Source organism: Panthera leo, chromosome B3 (assembly GCF_018350215.1).
Source record: "Panthera leo isolate Ple1 chromosome B3, P.leo_Ple1_pat1.1, whole genome shotgun sequence".
Lineage (NCBI taxonomy): Eukaryota > Metazoa > Chordata > Mammalia > Carnivora > Felidae > Panthera > Panthera leo.
Window position 1 is genome coordinate 113,046,045 of NC_056684.1, and position 18,831 is coordinate 113,064,875.

At 42.2% G+C, this 18,831-nt stretch overlaps 1 protein-coding gene across 5 annotated transcripts; it reads right to left on the reverse strand.

Moving 5' to 3' along the window:
- Positions 1-1,020: 1,020 nt before the first annotated feature.
- Positions 1,021-18,565, reverse strand: RDH11 (retinol dehydrogenase 11). 5 transcript variants are annotated; one of them, XM_042943581.1, is made up of 8 exons: positions 16,078-16,485; positions 15,290-15,398; positions 14,912-15,030; positions 14,406-14,561; positions 12,930-13,034; positions 12,164-12,373; positions 8,847-9,036; positions 1,021-1,809 (listed from the first exon to the last, which is right to left on the reverse strand). In XM_042943581.1, exons 3-8 carry the CDS (start codon positions 15,024-15,026, stop codon positions 1,707-1,709), a joined length of 879 nt encoding a protein of 292 aa, XP_042799515.1. In that variant the 5' UTR covers positions 15,027-15,030; positions 15,290-15,398; positions 16,078-16,485; the 3' UTR covers positions 1,021-1,706. The 5 variants fall into 5 exon arrangements, with proteins under 5 accessions (XP_042799515.1, XP_042799514.1, XP_042799513.1 ...); XM_042943580.1 differs by lacking the exons at positions 15,290-15,398; positions 16,078-16,485 and adding an exon at positions 17,966-18,565; XM_042943579.1 differs by lacking the exons at positions 15,290-15,398; positions 16,078-16,485 and adding an exon at positions 17,539-17,647.
- Between the last annotated feature and the right edge of the window lie 266 nt (positions 18,566-18,831).

Consider the following 18,831-nt stretch of genomic DNA (forward strand, 5'->3'; position numbering starts at 1 on the left):
TATTAAAAATTTCCAATTTTTCCATAAAATGACCATTTTTAAATATATAGCTTGATGGTCAAAACACGTTCAACAAAATATCCATTTACAAATATGAGAAGACTGTGGTCCCATAACTCTTTACCCCACCAAAGTGAATATGTAATTGTCAGTCCAAGAAAATCAAAGTCTATTAGAATAACATATTCTAAACAAGTGATAAGAACATTATTATTCCTCCAATTTCCTTTGGCAGCATTACTTTTGATAAAAGTTCTCCAAATTAAATGTAGATTTTTAGCAAATAGACATTTTAATCATGTTAAGATAATGTAAGGAAATGCCCTGAAAGATTACTATAGTGACTGTAAATTACCAATATCCGTCCTTAGGATAATTTTGCTGAATAAAGAATGGGCGGGGGTTTATTTTGGGACTTTTTCTGCCACATTGGTTGATTGGTGCTTATGAAGACAGTACAGTGTCAGTCTTGCTCACTCAGGTGCTCGCCCTCAATTCTTCCAGTTACATATTACCATCTTTAGTTTTGTTTGTTGTTGTTTTTTTTTTTTTTTTTTTTTTTAAGTCCTTAACTAGTCCCTTTACTGCATGCATTATCTTCCAGGATTTTTGTTTTAGACTTCTTCCCTGCTACCCATGTGCTTCTGGGTAAGTAGTTAACCATATATACAGAGTTGACTTCCCTTTGCTGGTCTACTCATTTGTATCAAAGACTGGATGACACTGTTTGCTCCATCTTTGAACATTTGCTTCCACCAGGGTCCAGTTTAATACTCTTCCTTTGTAGTTATTTTGAATTCTGTGAAAATAAGCCCCACTGTGTGACTACAGAAGAACACAAAGATAAACTCAGTGACAATCACCAAATAGCCTTTTCCTTCTTCTGGTTTTATAAGAGAAACTAAGACACAAAAAGGCCTCCATCGGTCTGGGGTCACTAACTAAAGTCAGGTAGATGGTCTATCTTCCCATACTGCCCCTTTCTTTACCCACTTGCTGGTCTGAGAAACAGTAAGAAAATGATAGTTTAAGCTTGATTTTTATTTCTGCCATCCTCCAAACCCCACAAACTTCTTAGAAAAGGAAGCTCTTCTCTGTGGTCTAGATGTTGGAAAGTGTTTTAATAGCAGTGGCTTTAGGTTGTCAAGAGATAAAGCCATGCCATAATCCAGATTCAGTTAAGAGTTTCCGGAAATAATTCAGATGTTAGCATATGATGGTTTTCTTAACAGGTGAGGGATGAGTCCTGCTCTTGAGTCAAGCCACTGTGACTCAGAGTTCGGCTGAGGCTGCAGTGTGGCCCTCTTGAAATGAAGGTTGGATGGTGGTTGGGAGGAACTATATTGTGAACAAAGAGGGTAGAAACTAATCCAAACTACCATAAATTGACCTTGCCATAGCTAAGATTCTCCTAGGTAGTAGGTTTCAGACGGCAAATATCAGCTCGCAGGTCATCTGAGGATCTTATCGTCTGATATCTCTTGCAACTGACAGTAATAAGGGCAAACTAAATCTGGAGTAAATGCAAGGTGTTTTGATGAATCTGGCAATGTACACTGTGCTTTTCTCAGACATCAAGCAGGAAAGGCTGGAAGATTTGTTTTCTTTGTACTGACGATTTTGGTCACCATGAAGGAGAATCATTTTGGCAGGGAGTACTGAGTAGTCTGCTATAGGTTTCTCTTGAGTCCAACTGCTACCACCTGTCAGTCCATGGGGATGCCCAGCAGGTCACAACTGACATCCCATAGCCGTCTTGCTATTGTCTCATTCCGAGCCTGGGCAGAGACCCACGCCACACTGCAGTCACTGGAAATGAAAGAGAGAGACTTAAAACACAGGGTTTAAGAATGGAATCTGTTCTCTGCCTCGAACAAGGAATGTGACAGAAAAACAACCCAGGGATGACATGCCCTCTATACACTTCATAGGGCCAGTCTTTGTCTTACCTCTTCATTCTCCAATTCTTACCCCAGAGAAAATGTAATTACCATTTAGATCTCCTCACTAGACTACCTCTGATGAGAATGCTCTGTTTGATATGTAATGTATAGCAGTAAGTCTTTATATTCTGCTGTATATGTGTGTGTGTGTGTGTGTGTGTGTGTGTGTGTGTGTGTGTGTAAATGTTTATTTATTTTGAGAGAGAGAGCAGGGGAGGTGAGAAGAGAGAGAGAGAGAATCCCAATCAGATTCCACATCACCAGCACAGAGCCCAATGCAGGACTTGAACCCATGAACTGTGAGATCATGACCTGAGCTGAAATCAAGAGCCAGATGTTCAACCAACTGAACCACCCAGGTGCCCCTATATGTATATATTTAACTATAATATCTGTGTTATTATTTTAAATCCCCATTAAATACAGGAGAGAGACAGGGTGCCTGGGTGGCTCAGTGGGTTAAGCATCTGACTCTTGATATTGGCTCAGGTCATGATCTCACAGTTGTGGGATTGAGCCCCACATTGGGCTCCACACTGAGCATGGAACCTGCTTAAGATTCTCTCTCCCTCTCTCTGCCCCTCTCCCCCACTCGCACTCTCTCTCAAAATAAATAAACATCTAAAAAAACAAATGCAGGAGGGGTATTCAAACTCTGCACTTATCAGAAATTTTCTCAAAGACTTTTACTCATTTAAAAAAATTTTTTTTAATTTGTTAATGTTTATTTCTTTTTGACAGAGAGGCAGAGCATGAGTGGGGGAGGGGGAGACAGACACACACAGAATTCGAAGCAGGCTCCAGGCTCCGAGCTGTCAGCACAGAGCCTGACGCAGGGCTCGAACCTATGAGCCATGAGATCATGACCTGAGCCGAAGTCGGATGCTTAACCAACTGAGCCACCCATGTGCCCCTTAAAAAAATCTTTTTAACATTTATTTATTTTTTGAGAGAGAGAGAGACAGAGACAGAGCACAAATGGGGGGGAGGGGCAGGGAGAGAGGGAGACACAGAATCTGAAGCAGGCTCCAGGCCCTGAGCTGTCGGCACAGAGTCTAATGCAGGGCTCAGACCCGCAAACCAGGACATCATGACCTCTGGTGAAGTTGGACACTTAACCAGCTGAGCTATCCAGGTGCCCCCTTTTACTTATTTTTATATTCGCTGCATCTAGTACACAGCAGGCATTCAATAAAGTGATTGAGTAAATGAACTGCAATCTTTTAAGTTACATAAGAAGCAATTTTAAAAATTATACTATTTTAAGAAAACTGCTTCCAGGACATTCTAAGCAAATTCTGAAGATGAAAAGGAAACTTGGCAAGTCTGAAATAAGTACATGAAGCAAACTCCTAACACTACGTCCATTAAGACACTGCTAATCAAAGAGTGCGTTATGGACTAGCAGGAGCCATCATCTGGAAGCTTGTTAGCAATGCCGATTGTCAGGCCCCATCCAAACCTGCTGAATCAGAACAGGGTTGAGGCCCAGTTATCTGTTTTCAGCCACTTCCTCTAAAACACATAGAATTTTGAGAAACACCACTTAAAGATATCTTCAAATTTACAAAACAAGGCTTCTTGGTACTTCTGTTTAAGGGAACTCACCAGCATGACCAGTACAACCTGTCACTGCTGAGTAAAAAGACCATCACCGAGAACCAAAAGGCTTTGTATGACTCTCTCAGTTGGCCTCTGTAAGCCTCTGTAGACTCTATATATACCTGATGTTCTCTGCAAGGTTACAATGAAGAGCAAATGACACACACAATGGACACAATGGAAAGTGCTGTGTGTCATAAGCTATGACATGCTGTAAAATGTATTCAAATACCACAGTAAAAGCTACTTAAGTGTTGGGGCACCTGGGTGGCTTAGTCCGTTAAGCGTCCGACTTCAGCTCAGGTCATGATCTTATGGTTTGTGGGTTCAAGCCCCATGTGGGGCTCTTCCTGCCAGTGCAGAGCCTGGAGCCTGCTTTAGATTCTGTGTCTTCCCCTCTCTCTCTCTCTGCCTCTCCCCTGCTCACACTCTTTCTCTCTGTCTCTCAAGGGTGAATAAACATTTAAAAAATTAAAAAAAAAAAAAGCTACTTAAGTGTGGTTATGCATCAGCATGGTCATGGTGCTGATATTTCCAGTAGGATTTTGGGTAGTATCAACCAGTATATGTAAAAAGACCTATATCAAAACTTAATACAAAGACTATTCTACTGGCATAAGGACAGACATAGAAATGAATAGAAAAGGGGCACCTGGGTGGCTCAGTCGGTTAAGCATCCGACTTCGGCTCAGGTCATGATCTCACGATTTGTGAGTTCGAGCCCTGCATCGGGCTCTGTGCTGTCAGTTCAGAGACTGGAGCTTGCTTCAGATTCTGTGTCTCGCTCTCTCTCTGCTCCTCCCCCACTCATGCTGTCTCTGTCTCTCAAAAAATGAATAAATGTTAAAAAATTTTTTAAGAAATGAAAAGAAAAAATAAAAAAGTATAGAAGTACTCTTACATTTATGGTCAACTGATTTTTGATAAATCTGTTACGGACTGAATTATGTCCCCCCAAATCCATGTTGAATCCCTAAATCCCCAAGGTGACTGTATTTGGAGGAAGGGCTTTTAAGGAGATAATTAAGGTTAAATAGGGTCAAAAAGGTAGGGCTCCAATTTAATAGGACTAGTGTCCTTATAAGAGGAGACACCAGGAGTGTGCACACAGAGTAAAAACCATCTGAGGACACATCAAGAAGGCAGCCCGGTGCAAGCCAGGAAGAAACCAGAAATCAATCTTGTTGGCACCTTGATCTTGAACTATAAGAAAACTGTTTTCCTCCAGAACTGTAAGAAAATAAATTTCTGGTATTCTGCTATTGCAGCCCAAGGAATTTGAATATAGCTACCAAGAAAATTCAATGGGAAAAGAATAATCTTTTCAACAAACAGTTCTTGGAAAACCGGATATCCACATTCAAAATGAAACAGGACCCTATCCCCATGCCATATATAAAAATTAAATGAATCATAGACTGAAATGTAATGCTCAAATTATAAAACTGTTAGAAGAAAACATAGTAATAACTCTTTGTGCCCCTCAGTTAGGCAATGGTTTCTTAGGACACCAAAAGCACAAGTGACAAAAGAAAAAAGTCAATAAATTAGACTTCCTCAAAAACTTCTCTGCTTCAAAAGACACCATAAAGAAAGTAAAAAGACAAACCAAAGAGTGGAAGAAAATATTGGTAAATCACACATCTGACAAGGGACTTGCATCCAGACTATATAAAGAATCATTACAATTAAACAATAAAAAGACAATAATCCATTTTGAAATTGGGCAAAGGATATGAATAGACATTTCTCCAACAAAGATAAACAAATATGAGCACATGAAAAGATGCTTAACATCACTAGCAAGAAAATGCAAATGAAAACCATAATGAGAAAAACTAGAAGAACATAAATAGAAAAATTACTTCATATTTATTATAATGGCTAAAACAAAGGACAGAGGGGCGCTTGGGTGGCTCAGTTGGTTAAGTGTCTGACTTTGGCTCGGGTCATGATCTCACGGTTCGTGAGTTTGGGCCCTGCGTTGAGCTTTGTGCTGACAGTTAGCCTGGAGCCTGCTTCAGATTCTGTGTCTCCATCTCTCTCTGCCCTCCCCCACTCACACTCTGTGTCACTCTCTCACTGCAAGGGCAGTGTATGAGAGAGAAACTGGAACCCTCATACACTACTGATGACAACACAAAATGCTGCAGCCACTTTGGAAAACACCCTGACAATTCCTCAACAGTTAAACATGGAGTTAACATGACCCATATTCCAGTGGGATTCCATTTCTAGGTATATAAACCAAGAAAAATGTCTATACAAAAATCTGTACATGAATATTCATAGCATCATTATTCAATTAAAAAAAGTGACAACCCAAATGCCCACCAACTAATGAAGAGATAAATAAAATGTGGAACATCGACAAAATGAAATATTATTTGGCAATAAACAGGAATGATGTACTGATACATGTTTTGGCATGGATGACCTTGAACACATTTTGCAAAGTGAGAAAGAAGCCAGTCACAAAAGGCTACATATTATATGATTCTATTTATATGAAACATCCAGTACAGGCAAATCCATAGAGACAAAAGTAGGTTTGTGGTTTCAGTCAGGAAGAAAAACTAGTGCAAAGTTTCTAATGTTTCAGTCAAGACAGACTTAAGTTCATTTCTTGATAGTGGTCAACACAGCTGCTGTTGGATCTTCAAAATGCTTACAATTGAGAATCCTTGGCACTGGAAAGGCTCTTCAAAAGCCAATTAAATATTTACTAAGTCATGAATTTGAGGCCGGCTTTCTTTAGATTACTCAGTCAAAACCTTAAAATTTCCAGGGAAGAAGAATCCAGTCATTCATGGAAAATCATTCTAGTGTATAAAACCATATAAATTTATCTTCCTGACTTTCAGACCCACATTTCCAACTATCTGCTATACATTTCTACTCCATGACTTATGGATATGCACTCACTCAACATGTATAAGGCCAGGTGTATTATAGAGGGCAACTGATCCATTCCACATTCTTTTGGCAACAGCAATCTGATTCCTTTCTGTAAAATTACCTCTTTCCCACAGTTTGGAGAGCCCATTAATCAAGTGCTGGTCTTCCCCTAACCAAGGGAGTGAGGATGTGAGGATGGAAGACCTAGTGCTTCCTTGCTAGAGAGCGGATGGTGAGCAACAAAACAAAGACTAAAGATAGTTGGCATATACTCGTTCCAGCAACAGTGCCCCGGCCAGTTGACTGGCCACTGTGTGTGTTCTAAGCCTGGCTCTTCAGTCTGCTCTTTGGACCTAGGAGAACCCCCATATTCTAATAAATTCCCTTCTTGCTCAAGTTAGCTTGAGTCTGTTTCCACTGCTTTGCAATCAGAGAACCCTAAGCTATACACATTATATTTCCATTTCTGCTGTCTCAGTTAATGTCATCATCAACCTCATAGTAAGTCAGGCTTGACCCCCAGGTCACCAACTCCTCCCCGACCTCTCATTCAATTATTCATCAAGTGGTAAAGATTCTGCCTCTTCAGGGCCTCTCTCTCTTAATCATTCTTTGCATTCCAACTGTCATTACCCTAAATCAGGAACTCATTATCTCTCACTTGGGTTATTTATCCATTCATTAAACAAAGTCAGCAGGGATGTTTCTCTGAAGCACAGAGCAGATTATTTCTCTTTCTACTGAAACAACTTCTGTGGCTCCTCTCCAGGTCTGGCATTATGGGCCTTTCATGATCTATCTACCTTTCTTTCCAATTTTAATTTATTTGCAGCCCTTTCTCTAAAAGTGCAAGTTATTTCCACATAATCTTGAAGAGGAGGTAAAAACATGCTAAAATTTCAATCTTATGTGATGTCTGAGACATGCTTCAAAATAACGTGAGAGGAGGAGTGCCTGGGTAGCTCATTCGGTTAAGTGTCCGACTTAAAGTCAGGTCACGGTCTCACGGTCTGTGGGTCTGAGCCCCGTGCCAGGCTCTGTGCCAACAGCTCAGAGCCTGGAGCCTGCTTCAGATTCTGTGTCTCCCTCTCTCTCTGACACTCCCCTGCTTGTGCTCTGTCTCTCTCTCAAAAATAAATAAACATTAAAAAAATAATAATAACATGAGAGGAAAAAAATATGTGAAGGGCTGGTGGATGGGATGGGAGAACACTAGCTATGGCTTAATGGTTGTTGAGGCTGTACTGTGGGATTCAACATGCTATTTTACCTACGACTGTGTATGTTCAAAACCCTCTACAATAAAAAGTTTTAAAAGTCTTCACTTATTCAAGAACAGAGTCCATTGATACTATTTTAGTCCTGAAGACAATAGAAAAATACAAATTTTTTAATGTAAACAAAACAAAACAAGGAGTCCAAAAAGGAACAAAGAAAACTGGATGGACATAAGAAAAAGTAGGAAGAAAAGAAACAGCCATATTAATAAAAGATGGCATGGAGAAAATCAAACCTACAAGTACCATGAAAAATGTGAATGAGTCAGTCCCCCTCTTAAAGGTAACAACCCTAGTCAAAAGACAAAAGCTGGGGCACCTGGGTGGCTCAGTTAGTTAAGCGTCTGACTTTGGCTCAGGTCATGATCTCATGGTTCGTGAGTTCAAGCCCTGCATCAGGCTATTTGTTATCAGCACAGAGCCCACTTTGGATCCTCTGTCCCCCTCTCTCTCTGCACCTCCCCTGCTTGTGTACTCTTTCTCTCTCTCAAAAATAAACATTAAAAAAAAAGAAGAGAGGGGTGCCTGGGTGGCTCAGTTGGTTAAGCATCTGACTCTTGGTTTTAGCTCAGGTCATGATCTCATGGTTTGTGAGTTTGAGCCCCATATTGGGCTCTGCGCCAACAGTATGGAGCCTGCTTGGGATTCTCTGCCTCCCCACCCCCCTGCCTCTCCTCCACTTGATCTCTATCTCTCTTTCTATCTCTCTCAAAAAAATAAATAAACTTAAAAAAAAAAAAGATGCAAAAGATGTTGTTTATTTATTTATTTATTTTTTTAAATTTTTTTTCAACGTTTTTTATTTATTTTTGGGACAGAGAGAGACAGAGCATGAACGGGGGAGGGGCAGAGAGAGAGGGAGACACAGAATCGGAAACAGGCTCCAGGCTCCGAGCCATCAGCCCAGAGCCTGACGCGGGGCTCGAACTCACAGACTGCGAGATCGTGACCTGGCTGAAGTCGGACGCTTAACCGACTGCGCCACCCAGGCGCCCCAAAAGATGTTGTTTAAAAAACAACAACAAAAAAAGCTATGTTGCCCAATGTACTTTATAAGAAGAGTACAAATCCAAATTATTTCCTTTGAGCAATGAAACCCCGTCTTCAAAAACAGATATATTCATACCTGAAATGATGCCCATTTAGAATCTCAAGACCTTCTGTTATGGCACAGTACAGGCTGGTCTGGGCTCCCTGTTTAGGGGTCTTGATGAAGAAGGAGAAAAGCCACCACATCCACTTCATGAAAGGTGAGTGCCGAACCAATTCAGAGTTGACTGTGCCAGGGTGTACAGAATACGTCGTAACGCCAGAGCCTAATGGGGGTGCCGTTGGGAGAGAGGAAGACAGGACTTGATATTGCCACATGGCCGAAGAGAGCAGAGGATACGAATAAACATTTGACCCCATGAAGACTCCCTTCCCCCAACAGTATTACAAGCATTCCTCACAGTAATTTATATCTCCCCATCTCACAGGTTAAGATTAAAGCTCAAAGAGGTTACTAACTGTTAGCAAACAGTAGAGCCAGGACTCAACCTATTAGTAGCACTTGACACTACTGACTACTTCTTTCTCAAAGCTGCCTTTTTATTGGCTTCCATGACCCCACACTCCTGATTTTCCTATCCTTTCTCGCTGCTTCCTCTTAGCTTCCTGGGCCAGTTCATCATCTTCTACTCAAACTTCAAATGTTGGAGTTCTCATGGCTTGCTAAAATCCCTCTCTATAACTTTACGGTATGCACATTTTTTGGTACATTATACTCCTTTGAACTGACTACGAGAGGCAGTGTAATGTAGTGGTTCAGGGCATGAACTTTTGTGGGCAGACCGCCCAGTTTCAAATCCTAGCTTTACCACTCATTAGCTGTGTGACCTTGAGCAAGCTCCTGATGTTGTGACTCAGTTTCCTCTTAAAATGGGGATAATCCTAATACCTGCACCTCACAAGGTTGTTCTGAGGATTAAATGAGTTCATATGTACAAGAGGCTAGAACAGTATCTGGTGCATGGTAAGTGCTAAATGACACTCATGCATGGCTATGCCAAAGAGGTTTCCAAATTTTTATTGATTTTGGAAAGATAATACGAACACCTATACATATACTGCTTATTACCTAATCTCCCTGGTACAGGTGAGATTTTGTTGCCAAATGAGCTTTGGTGTCAAGCTTCTGAAAAAATGGAATTTTCATGTCTTTGTGGATTTCATAATTGCAGACGAAGGACTGTGGATATATATTATTTCCAACTTGACATCTACTCTAGATGACCCATAGTAATGCAGACACATAGGTCTTCAATTAACTTCATACTTTTTAAGGCCAAACCTGGATCTTGCAGTGTTTCCTAACTCCCGACCAGGCAGGCCCACACAGCAGTTCTTGACGATTCCCCACGTTACCATGCTCAACAAGCTTTAGGGTTTTCCCATCCTAGATATCTCTTAGGAGTGTCCACTACCCTCCATCTCTACCACTGTAGTCCAAGCTACTGTCATCAATCACCTAGACTATAGAAATCACTTGCTGTACACAGCCCTGCCCCCATTTTAAAGGGTTTCCACTGCTCTTACACCAAAATCTTTACCATAGCCTCTAAGGATTTTGCCCCTGTCGACCTCACCAGTCTCAGGTCAGATTTCTCTTACTCTTGCTTTCTTCATTTTAACCACAGCAGCCTCTCCATTTCTCAAACTGAGCCAAGACTTTTGTGCATTCTCTTTCTTCTGCCTGGAATGTTCCTCAACCTCCTCAGATGCCTCATTCCACCTGCTCTGTAACCCATTTAATTTCTAATCATCTTATATAAAGGCTTAGCTTGCAACTCATTTCTTTAGAGAAATCCCTGATCCCTTAGACTGAATAAGCACCCACCCCAATCCATTATAGGTCCTTGTACTTCCCCTTTCATAGTATTTACAATTATAATTAAACAACAACAAAAAGGAAACATTCCAGATGTTGTTAAGGAAATTAATAAATAAACGGAGGCTCATCTATATGGCGAAATATAATGCAGCCCACAAAAGGAATGGGGTAAATCTGTATGTACAACATGGAAAGATCTCCAAAATATTGTGTTGGAATTTCAGTTCCTTATATATGATGTACACGTATATAAATGCATAAAAAATGATTGACAGGTGCACATCAAGTTGTTGACAGTGGTTCCTTGAGGGGAGAAAGAAGGGAGAAAGTGGGGATTAAGTAAAGGGTTTTTTTCACTTTTAGCTCTATATTATTGGAACTTATTACAAAGAGAATTATTCATGTATTCCTAGACTGATTTTACATGTGATAATGTATAAATACTTGTTTATTATCTCCCTCCCCCAGTGGATCTAAACCAAATCAAAGAAGGGACTGTACTTGTATCAGGCACCACTCCATCTCCAAGCCCTGAATCAGTGCATAGAAGAGCATGGATACTGAATACTTGACTGCTGAATGGATGAATGAACGACTCCTCTGTTATGCCCAGGTTGCCTTCATTGCACCACAGCTGTCTCCCACCTAATCCTCACATCTCTCAGGCTTCCTCACTTGTGTATCCTCTGCTTTTATCGGATCCTCATGGCTGGGTCTATCTCTCCACCTCAAGGGCACCCTAGCTCCCCTACCAACCCTTTGGATAGTTTTCACCATCCAGTTACTCTGATCCATCCTGAGCTGATAAACAATGTCACGTCCTAGGCATAGACTGGGCATATGAAGTGAGCTGACCACAGCTTCCTTCCCCCACATTGCTGTCCACATAACTTGATGATCCTGTCCCAACAATGGGGCTTCTATGTCTGACTTCTTGAGCCAGAATTCTGCCTGCCTCAACTCCAAAGTAACTCCAGCTGTCCACCCTGGATTACCTTTCTTTTTCTTGAAAATTCAGAGTGGACAGTGCTAAGGACCTCTGTGTATTTGTGACTGGAGAATTCCCTCTTCAAGCATGCATTTCTCTTACTTAACCTTTTGCTGTTAGGGGGCAACATCCCGCCCCCCCTCCTCCCACCATTGTCCTAGCACCTGTTTTATCCTAATGGTTGTATCTAGTGCCAGTTCAGGTCCCTCCCTTCTATCTAGTCTCATTATGAGTAAAAAACCTTGCTTGCTCATGAGACCTGACTTAATAAGGACAATAACCTATAAAATAATCCCATTTTACTTATGAGGAAATAAGTCCTGAAAAGTTAAGTAGCTTGCTACAGGTCACACGGCTGATAAGTACTAAAGCTAAGCCTTATGACTCAAAGTCAGAATTTCCCCATCTCCTGCCAGCCACCTCCAATATTCAGTTTTGGGCTACTTCCTAAAATAATACCCAGTTATAGTCATGAAAGCAGGTTTTATCCAGAGGATAGGCTCCCGAAAACAGAATGTATTCCTGTGGCTTTTGGCTACTTCCCATTGACTTATATCTCTATATTCATTTCTTCTAAGCCTACCTTTGAGCCTCCGGGCCAGTTCCTGGGTGAAGAGAATGTTGGCTAACTTGCTGTGACAGTAGGCCAGACCTGCATTGTAGAATTTCTCACCCTGCAGGTTATGGAAGTGGATCCTCCCCAGGTGATGCGCTAGGGAAGACACATTCACTACCCTTGATGGGGCTGATTCCTTCAGCTTCTCTAGCAACAGATGGGTCAGGAGGAAGTGACCTACAAGAAAAACTAGAATTAATACAGTTCGAGGCCAACGTCAGGGTTAAGGGAGTCGTGGTGAGCTCTGCAGAGATTCAGGAATAAGGCTTTTTGCCTCATTAATTCATTATCAACTACAGAACAAGCTCAGTGAGGGTTTAGGAAAATAGGACAGCCATCCATCCATGAGGGGGATCTGGAACATGTGAATATGAAGTCCTGTCTTCTTCCAACTTTGATTAATATCACTCTTTAAGAGCAGGCAGCCTCTACCTAATGTTCGCCGTGAAGATCACTACAAAGAAAGCAACACAGTCCTCAGTCCAATTAGGCTGTTAAAAATGCCCCAAAGTAAATTGAATCCAAATCACAGATTAAAAAGTTGGTGTAGCCTCAAGTGGGCCTCAAATTTATCCCTGGGCTTTCAGGCAGGACCATAATATTCGCTATTCACTTATGGTCTTTTAGGGCCCAGTGTCCAATCGCATCACAAGGACAGCTCAATCTGACCCCTAAGTTTGCCAAGGAGAACTTTAGGTTTCCTCCAGTTTTGTGATGAGGCCAGATTTCTTACCCAAGTGGTTGACTCCCATGTGCATCTCAAAGCCATCTGCTGTCTTAGAGTAGGGACACATCATCACTCCTGCATTGTTGATCAAAATGTGAAGATGCTTTTCCTCTGCAGGGAAGAGATGTAGTGTGGAAGCAGCCAGCCACAGCGGTGATACCTAAGAAGTCTGCCTTAGAAATGGGGACCCACGGCTTCAATCTTTCCTCCATTTCCCCTTTAGATGTATTTTGTATTGTTTTTCATTATTTAAGACTGTAGTTGAATCCTACATACTTTTAGCACAGAGCAAAATTCCATCTTATACAACCAAGTGGCCTTTATGATCTTTCCAATTAAGGAGCTACTTACTCATTGCTTTCGAAAAAGTGTTCTACCCAGCTCTCCTAATAGAAAGACTTCCCGGGCTGAATGGGAAGAATCCAAGCAGGAGAAAAAAGGATGTTCTGTATGTACCCCTGATACTGGAGAACTCCAAAAGGCACCAAAAGAAATACTGGTTTCACCTCTTTGTTACATATGACAACTCTTTCTCCTGGTTTATTTTCTCACGTGGTTTTTAATTTCTAACTATAAGCTCATATCAGCAGAAGCTGTTTACTTAGGGAGGCCAAGATCCCTGTATTATGAGGGGATGCCTACAGACTACTTTTGGATTTGATTTTGATGTGATTCTATAGGATTTTATGTTAATTCCTCAGCTCAAGATTCTTACATCATTTGGTGATGTAATAAATTCTCCCCCATAGATGATGCCAACTTGAGGTTCTAATATCTTACAGATGACTCTCTAACCATCTATGTCCTGAAGAGAAGATGAGCTTTTTTGTCATGCCTTAGAGCTGGTGGCGAGGTTTTTTTTATGCCTCTTTATCATGGACAAGATGGCTTTTTGTGAGTCCCAACCTTATGTGAAGCCTGAGATACAGCTCCCCAGCTCTCAGGGTCTGAGTCCTTATCTTCTGTCCCTGTATGAGTGTTTAGACTCCAGACCCTAAAGCTCATATTGAGTTCAGATACTTCCGTGAGATTTTTGGCTTTAGTTCTTATGCATTACTAGGACTTTTTTTTTTTTTTTAATGTTTACCTATTTATTTTGAGAGAGACAAAGAGAGAATGGGAAGGAGCAGAGACAGAGAATCCCAAGCAGGCTCTATGCTGTCAGTGCAGAACCTAATGCGGGGCTCAATCCCATGAACTACAAGCTCATGACCAGAGCTGAAATCCAGAGTTGGACGCTTAACTGACTGAGCCACCCAGGTGCCTTGCATGCTATGACTTTTTAAATCCATTTTATTTTTTTTTATTTCTGCCTCTTGAGGATTCCCCTTTGTTACTAAGGAGTCAGCTATGAATGAAAGTTTTTTATTATAAACGATCTAGTATTTCTACGTATTAAAGAGGGAGAAGGACCTTTTCCTTTAGCTAAGTCTGCTATGTTGATTGCAAGACCAAAAACATAATCTCTGGTTCAACACTTACCTGCTAAGAAATCTTTAGCAAAGCCTCGAATAGATTTAGTATCAGCCAAGTCCAATTCCCGCACCAACACCTGTTGGTTCCCTGTCATGGTCTGGATCTCTCTGGCCACCAATTCCCCCTTTTGGATATCCCGGCATGCTAAATACACACGGGCTCCTGTCAATCAACATATAAAAGAGACAAACTGTCAGCTCTGCTTTGGAGTGGACATTACAGACCTATAGACTTATGAATGTAATTTTCTACTGTTTTTTTTTTTTTTTAATCGGAATTTTACCCCTACTTCACGACAGAGGTATCTGGTGAGCAAATCAAAAAGGAAAAATAAATAATATTCATTAAGTATCCATTACATGCAGAGCATTATACTAGGTTGAGACCAGTGAATCTGTGGGACACTTGGAAGGTTCTTAAATTCCAATATTAGGAGGAAATAGTGAGCATGGTCATCCTTGTGAGGGATAAAATGGCAGTAGCAGGAGGGAATTAGAAGCAGATGATCTTGCCTCTTTGAGCCAGCTCTTTGGCTGTCTCCTTTCCGATGCCTGTGTTGGCTCCAGTGACCACAGCTACCTTCCCAGGAAGCTGGACAGTTGATGTACACACCCCGCTAGACAGCATTTTCCTGTAGAGAGGAAGGGAGAGCTCATCAGTTCTTCATTCTCCTTGCCCTGGCCAGAGGTTCCTGCAACCCCCATGTCTTCCAATCCCAGGCTAAGGTTTATTTTGGTTCTTTCTAGTACTGTCCCTTTACAGATTTAAGTAAGTTTGAAGAAAAATTTTCTGCTCTTGCTCAAGAACAAAATTGATTTTATTGTAATGGCAAACCTTAGAGCTGCCCCTTGCAGTATAACAACTAGATAAATATTTGATTGTCCAGGCACCTGGCTTCAGTTTGAGCTCTTCAACAGGCTTGGGGAATCACAAGACTCAGCCTACAAGCAAGAACTGGTCCACTTAATGTCAATCTGCCCACAACTGGCACTTTATGGCCTAGAGATACATAATTCAACAAAAAAGTTAAAATTATGAAAGCTTGTCAACCTGAGGTGAAACACAGAAACAGAAACACGCATGCACACACACAATTAAAATTAAGACAAAGAAAAGACATAAATTAGGGGCGCCTGGGTGGCTCAGTCAGTTAAGCGTCTGACTTCTGCTCAGGTCATGATCTCACAGTTCGTGAGTTCCAGCCCCATGTCTGGCTCTGTGCTGACAGCTTGGAGCCTGGAGCCTGCTTCAAATTCTGTGTCTCCCTCTTTCTCTGCCCCTTCCCCACTCGTGCGCGCTCTCTCTCTCTCTCTCTCTCTCTCTCAAAAATAAAAAATAAACATTAAAAAAAATTTTTTTTAATTATTCAAGAAAAGACATAAATCAGTACAAAGTGGAGCTGGTTGAGTGTTCTTGTTCCTAAGCACTGTGCTATCCTTCTTTTCCACAGAAATGAATGCACAAACAGGGATTAACAGGTCTCAAATTGTTCTTTTTCTTCTCTGCAAATCTCAAGACTCAAGTAAAAAGAATCTCTTGACTAGGAGATACAATTTTAAAGAGCATGTCAGTATTTTTCATTGAACTTGAGAATTGCAAAGCACACACTCCTAGCCATGAACGCTACCTGGTTAGTGGACACAGGCCGATAGGAAGCAAACTAACTCATGGTGCTCACCTACGGCTATCTTCCTTCTCAGAGAAAAGCCTCCTTGCTCAGTTTCTCACATCCTTTCAGTTTTAGCTCCAGGAGCAACAACTATCAGGACCTCCACTGAGCTCGCTCTTCTCCTTACCAACAGGAATGAAAGGGACAACCAACTATGAAAAGTCTAGCTCTGGGCTAGCTCCCATGACCTAGCCAGGCGTTTGCAGATATGACCCTTGCAGCATAATCTTCCTCAGAAAAATCTCACAGAGACGTGAGCAGTATTTTCAGTTCAGGTTCAACTTTTCCTTGAGATTCTATTTGGGTAAGAGAATCTTGTGGTGTAAAATGATAAAAAGCGGGGCACCGGGCTGGCTCAGTTGGTTAAGCATCTGACTTGGGCTCAGGTCATGATCCCACGGTTGGTGTTTGAGCCCCACGTCGGGCTCTATGCTGACAGCGTTGAGCCTGGAGCCTGCTTCAGATTCTTTGTCTCCTTCTCTCTCTCTGCCCCTCCTCTGCTCATGCTCTCTTTCTCAAAAATAAATTAAACATTAAAAAAAATTTTTTTTAAAGAAAATAAAAAGCGTTTTCATCTGAGTGGGAGCACGAGGTGTTCAGAAGGAAGGAAGAACTAGAAGAGGAGCAAGACGTTGGGTGGTGACCACGCCCCTCCTCCCCCCTCCCCCACCCAGAAAGGGTTGTGTCTCATCAGTCACTGGTCCACCGTCACTACTGGTGATTTACTCAGAACCAATCAGCAGGCGCCTTTGTGCAACTCCGCCGATTTTCTGTGTCACTCAGCCAGCCATTGGCTACTGTGTCACTAGGTCCAGAAAGCATTACCCCTCAAGCTCTCTGTCTCACCCCCAAACCCCAGGTTATGAGTCGTGCTCTTGAAGGCAGGATACCGCCAAGGACGAAACCCTTTCATTTCTTTCCTTTACAAAAAAAGCGAATCTAACAGCAACAAGAGATCAAGCAATGGGTCTGCGGATACCACGATTCCCATCGAGGAACAGTTTCAGAAAGCAAAAAGTCGAATCGCTCCATTGTACTTCAAAGGCTGGAAGCAAGAAGCCAGATAGGACTCAGTCCAAGGCGTGGGAGCTAAGGGGAAAACAGTGTTGAGGTCCTCACTCCATTTTAGGGTCTAAAACCCCCCAATGCTGGAAACTTAAGTGTTGGAGGTAGCCTTGCACACGGGGTTCTCTGGAGCGGGAAGCAAAGGCTGCGGAGACGAAAAAAGGGATCGGAGAAACAAAGTGGGGTGCTGCGGAATGCAGCCCCCTCCCACCGCCCGAAGTCTCCTGTTCTCGTCCCCCCGCATCCAGGACAGCTGGACCTCCTCCGACCAACCGAACTCCGGGCCTCGACCTACTGGGGCCCCCCAGGGAGTTTTCCTTTTCCTTCTTTTGGAGAACAGAGCTTCGGTGAGGACTAACGCCCCCCTGAATTCTTCTCAAGAGAAGGCAATACATTTGCACAGACCTGATTTTGGGTGCAGCGATGTACAGGAAAAAGGGGAGAAGGAGGAGCAGGAGCAGGACCCCGACCATCCTGGCTGGCTGCTGGGCTGCACAAGCGGAGCGAGATGCCCCAGCAAGCCTTGCCGGACTGTGGCTGCTCCTCCCAGACACGCCCTAGTCTCAGTACGACAGCCCACGGAGCAAAGCCATCTGGGAAATGTAGTCCACAGCTTGGTCCTAAGCTTAGTGCTTCCAGCTGCTCAGAGAAGCTGACCCTTGCTCTGACACGCAAAAAGTCCTCAATCATCTAGCCTCTAGGACCTCTAGGATCGTCCAGCTCTCCCACAGCCCTCTGGCCACCAGCGTTCTCGCGAAATCTCCCCAGTCCTCTATCTCCCGGTTCCCAAGTCCAGACCGTGGTTCAGTTTTCCCCATAGTGAGGCAGTTACCGCATTGTTTCTCCTGGAGATCAAAGATTGGCCTCTGGGGAGTGTTCTAAGGCCATTTAGACAGCGGAGGATCGGTTGAGGTCTGACAGTTGGTAGGGAAATGGGGAGGTAGGAATCCTTTCGCCTTAGGGATTCCTTCATCCATTGGAGTGTAAGCAACCCGTCCCTGAAGACATTCCCAAGAGAATCACTTTATTGTGTCTAGTTTGAATTATAATGCTATTATTTTCCTCCTGTTTGAATGTGAATTGATAATAGAACATAGTTTTCCTGGTGACTTGGATTAGATATATTAACTCCCAGGGTAGCAATGAATTTCTCAGATTAGCACAGTTGGTTTTGCTTACTCGTGAAAATACATAATCCTGTCTTGAATTAAGGCCATGAAAATTCTCTGAGAACAAACAGGTTCCCTGTTCAATTATTCCTTTCAGCTCTACCATCTGAGGCCTATATCTGGCTTCCAGGAGGTAGAGGCAGAGGATGTTTTGACAAGTCAATAATTGGGATAATTCATTTCCATTTGACTGAAAGACATGTTCCAAGATCAATTTTAATGAGTGTTTTATAGAACTTGAAGAGGAGGTTTCCTTCACACAATACAATTTTTTACTGATTTAACATTAGTTTATCTAATAATCATCAGATTTTGTCATATGCTCATTATTGTGATACCTAATATGTATACAGGTTTTTATACCTTTATTAAAAGACTTTCATGTATTTTGTTCCTTATTCATTCCATCCATTCATTTGATGAATGTTTATGGTATTCCTACAGTGTACTAGGCATTATGCTGAGGTACAGCAGGGAGCCAAGCAGAAATGACCTCTGCCCTCTCAGAGCTTATGGGCTATCAGGGAGG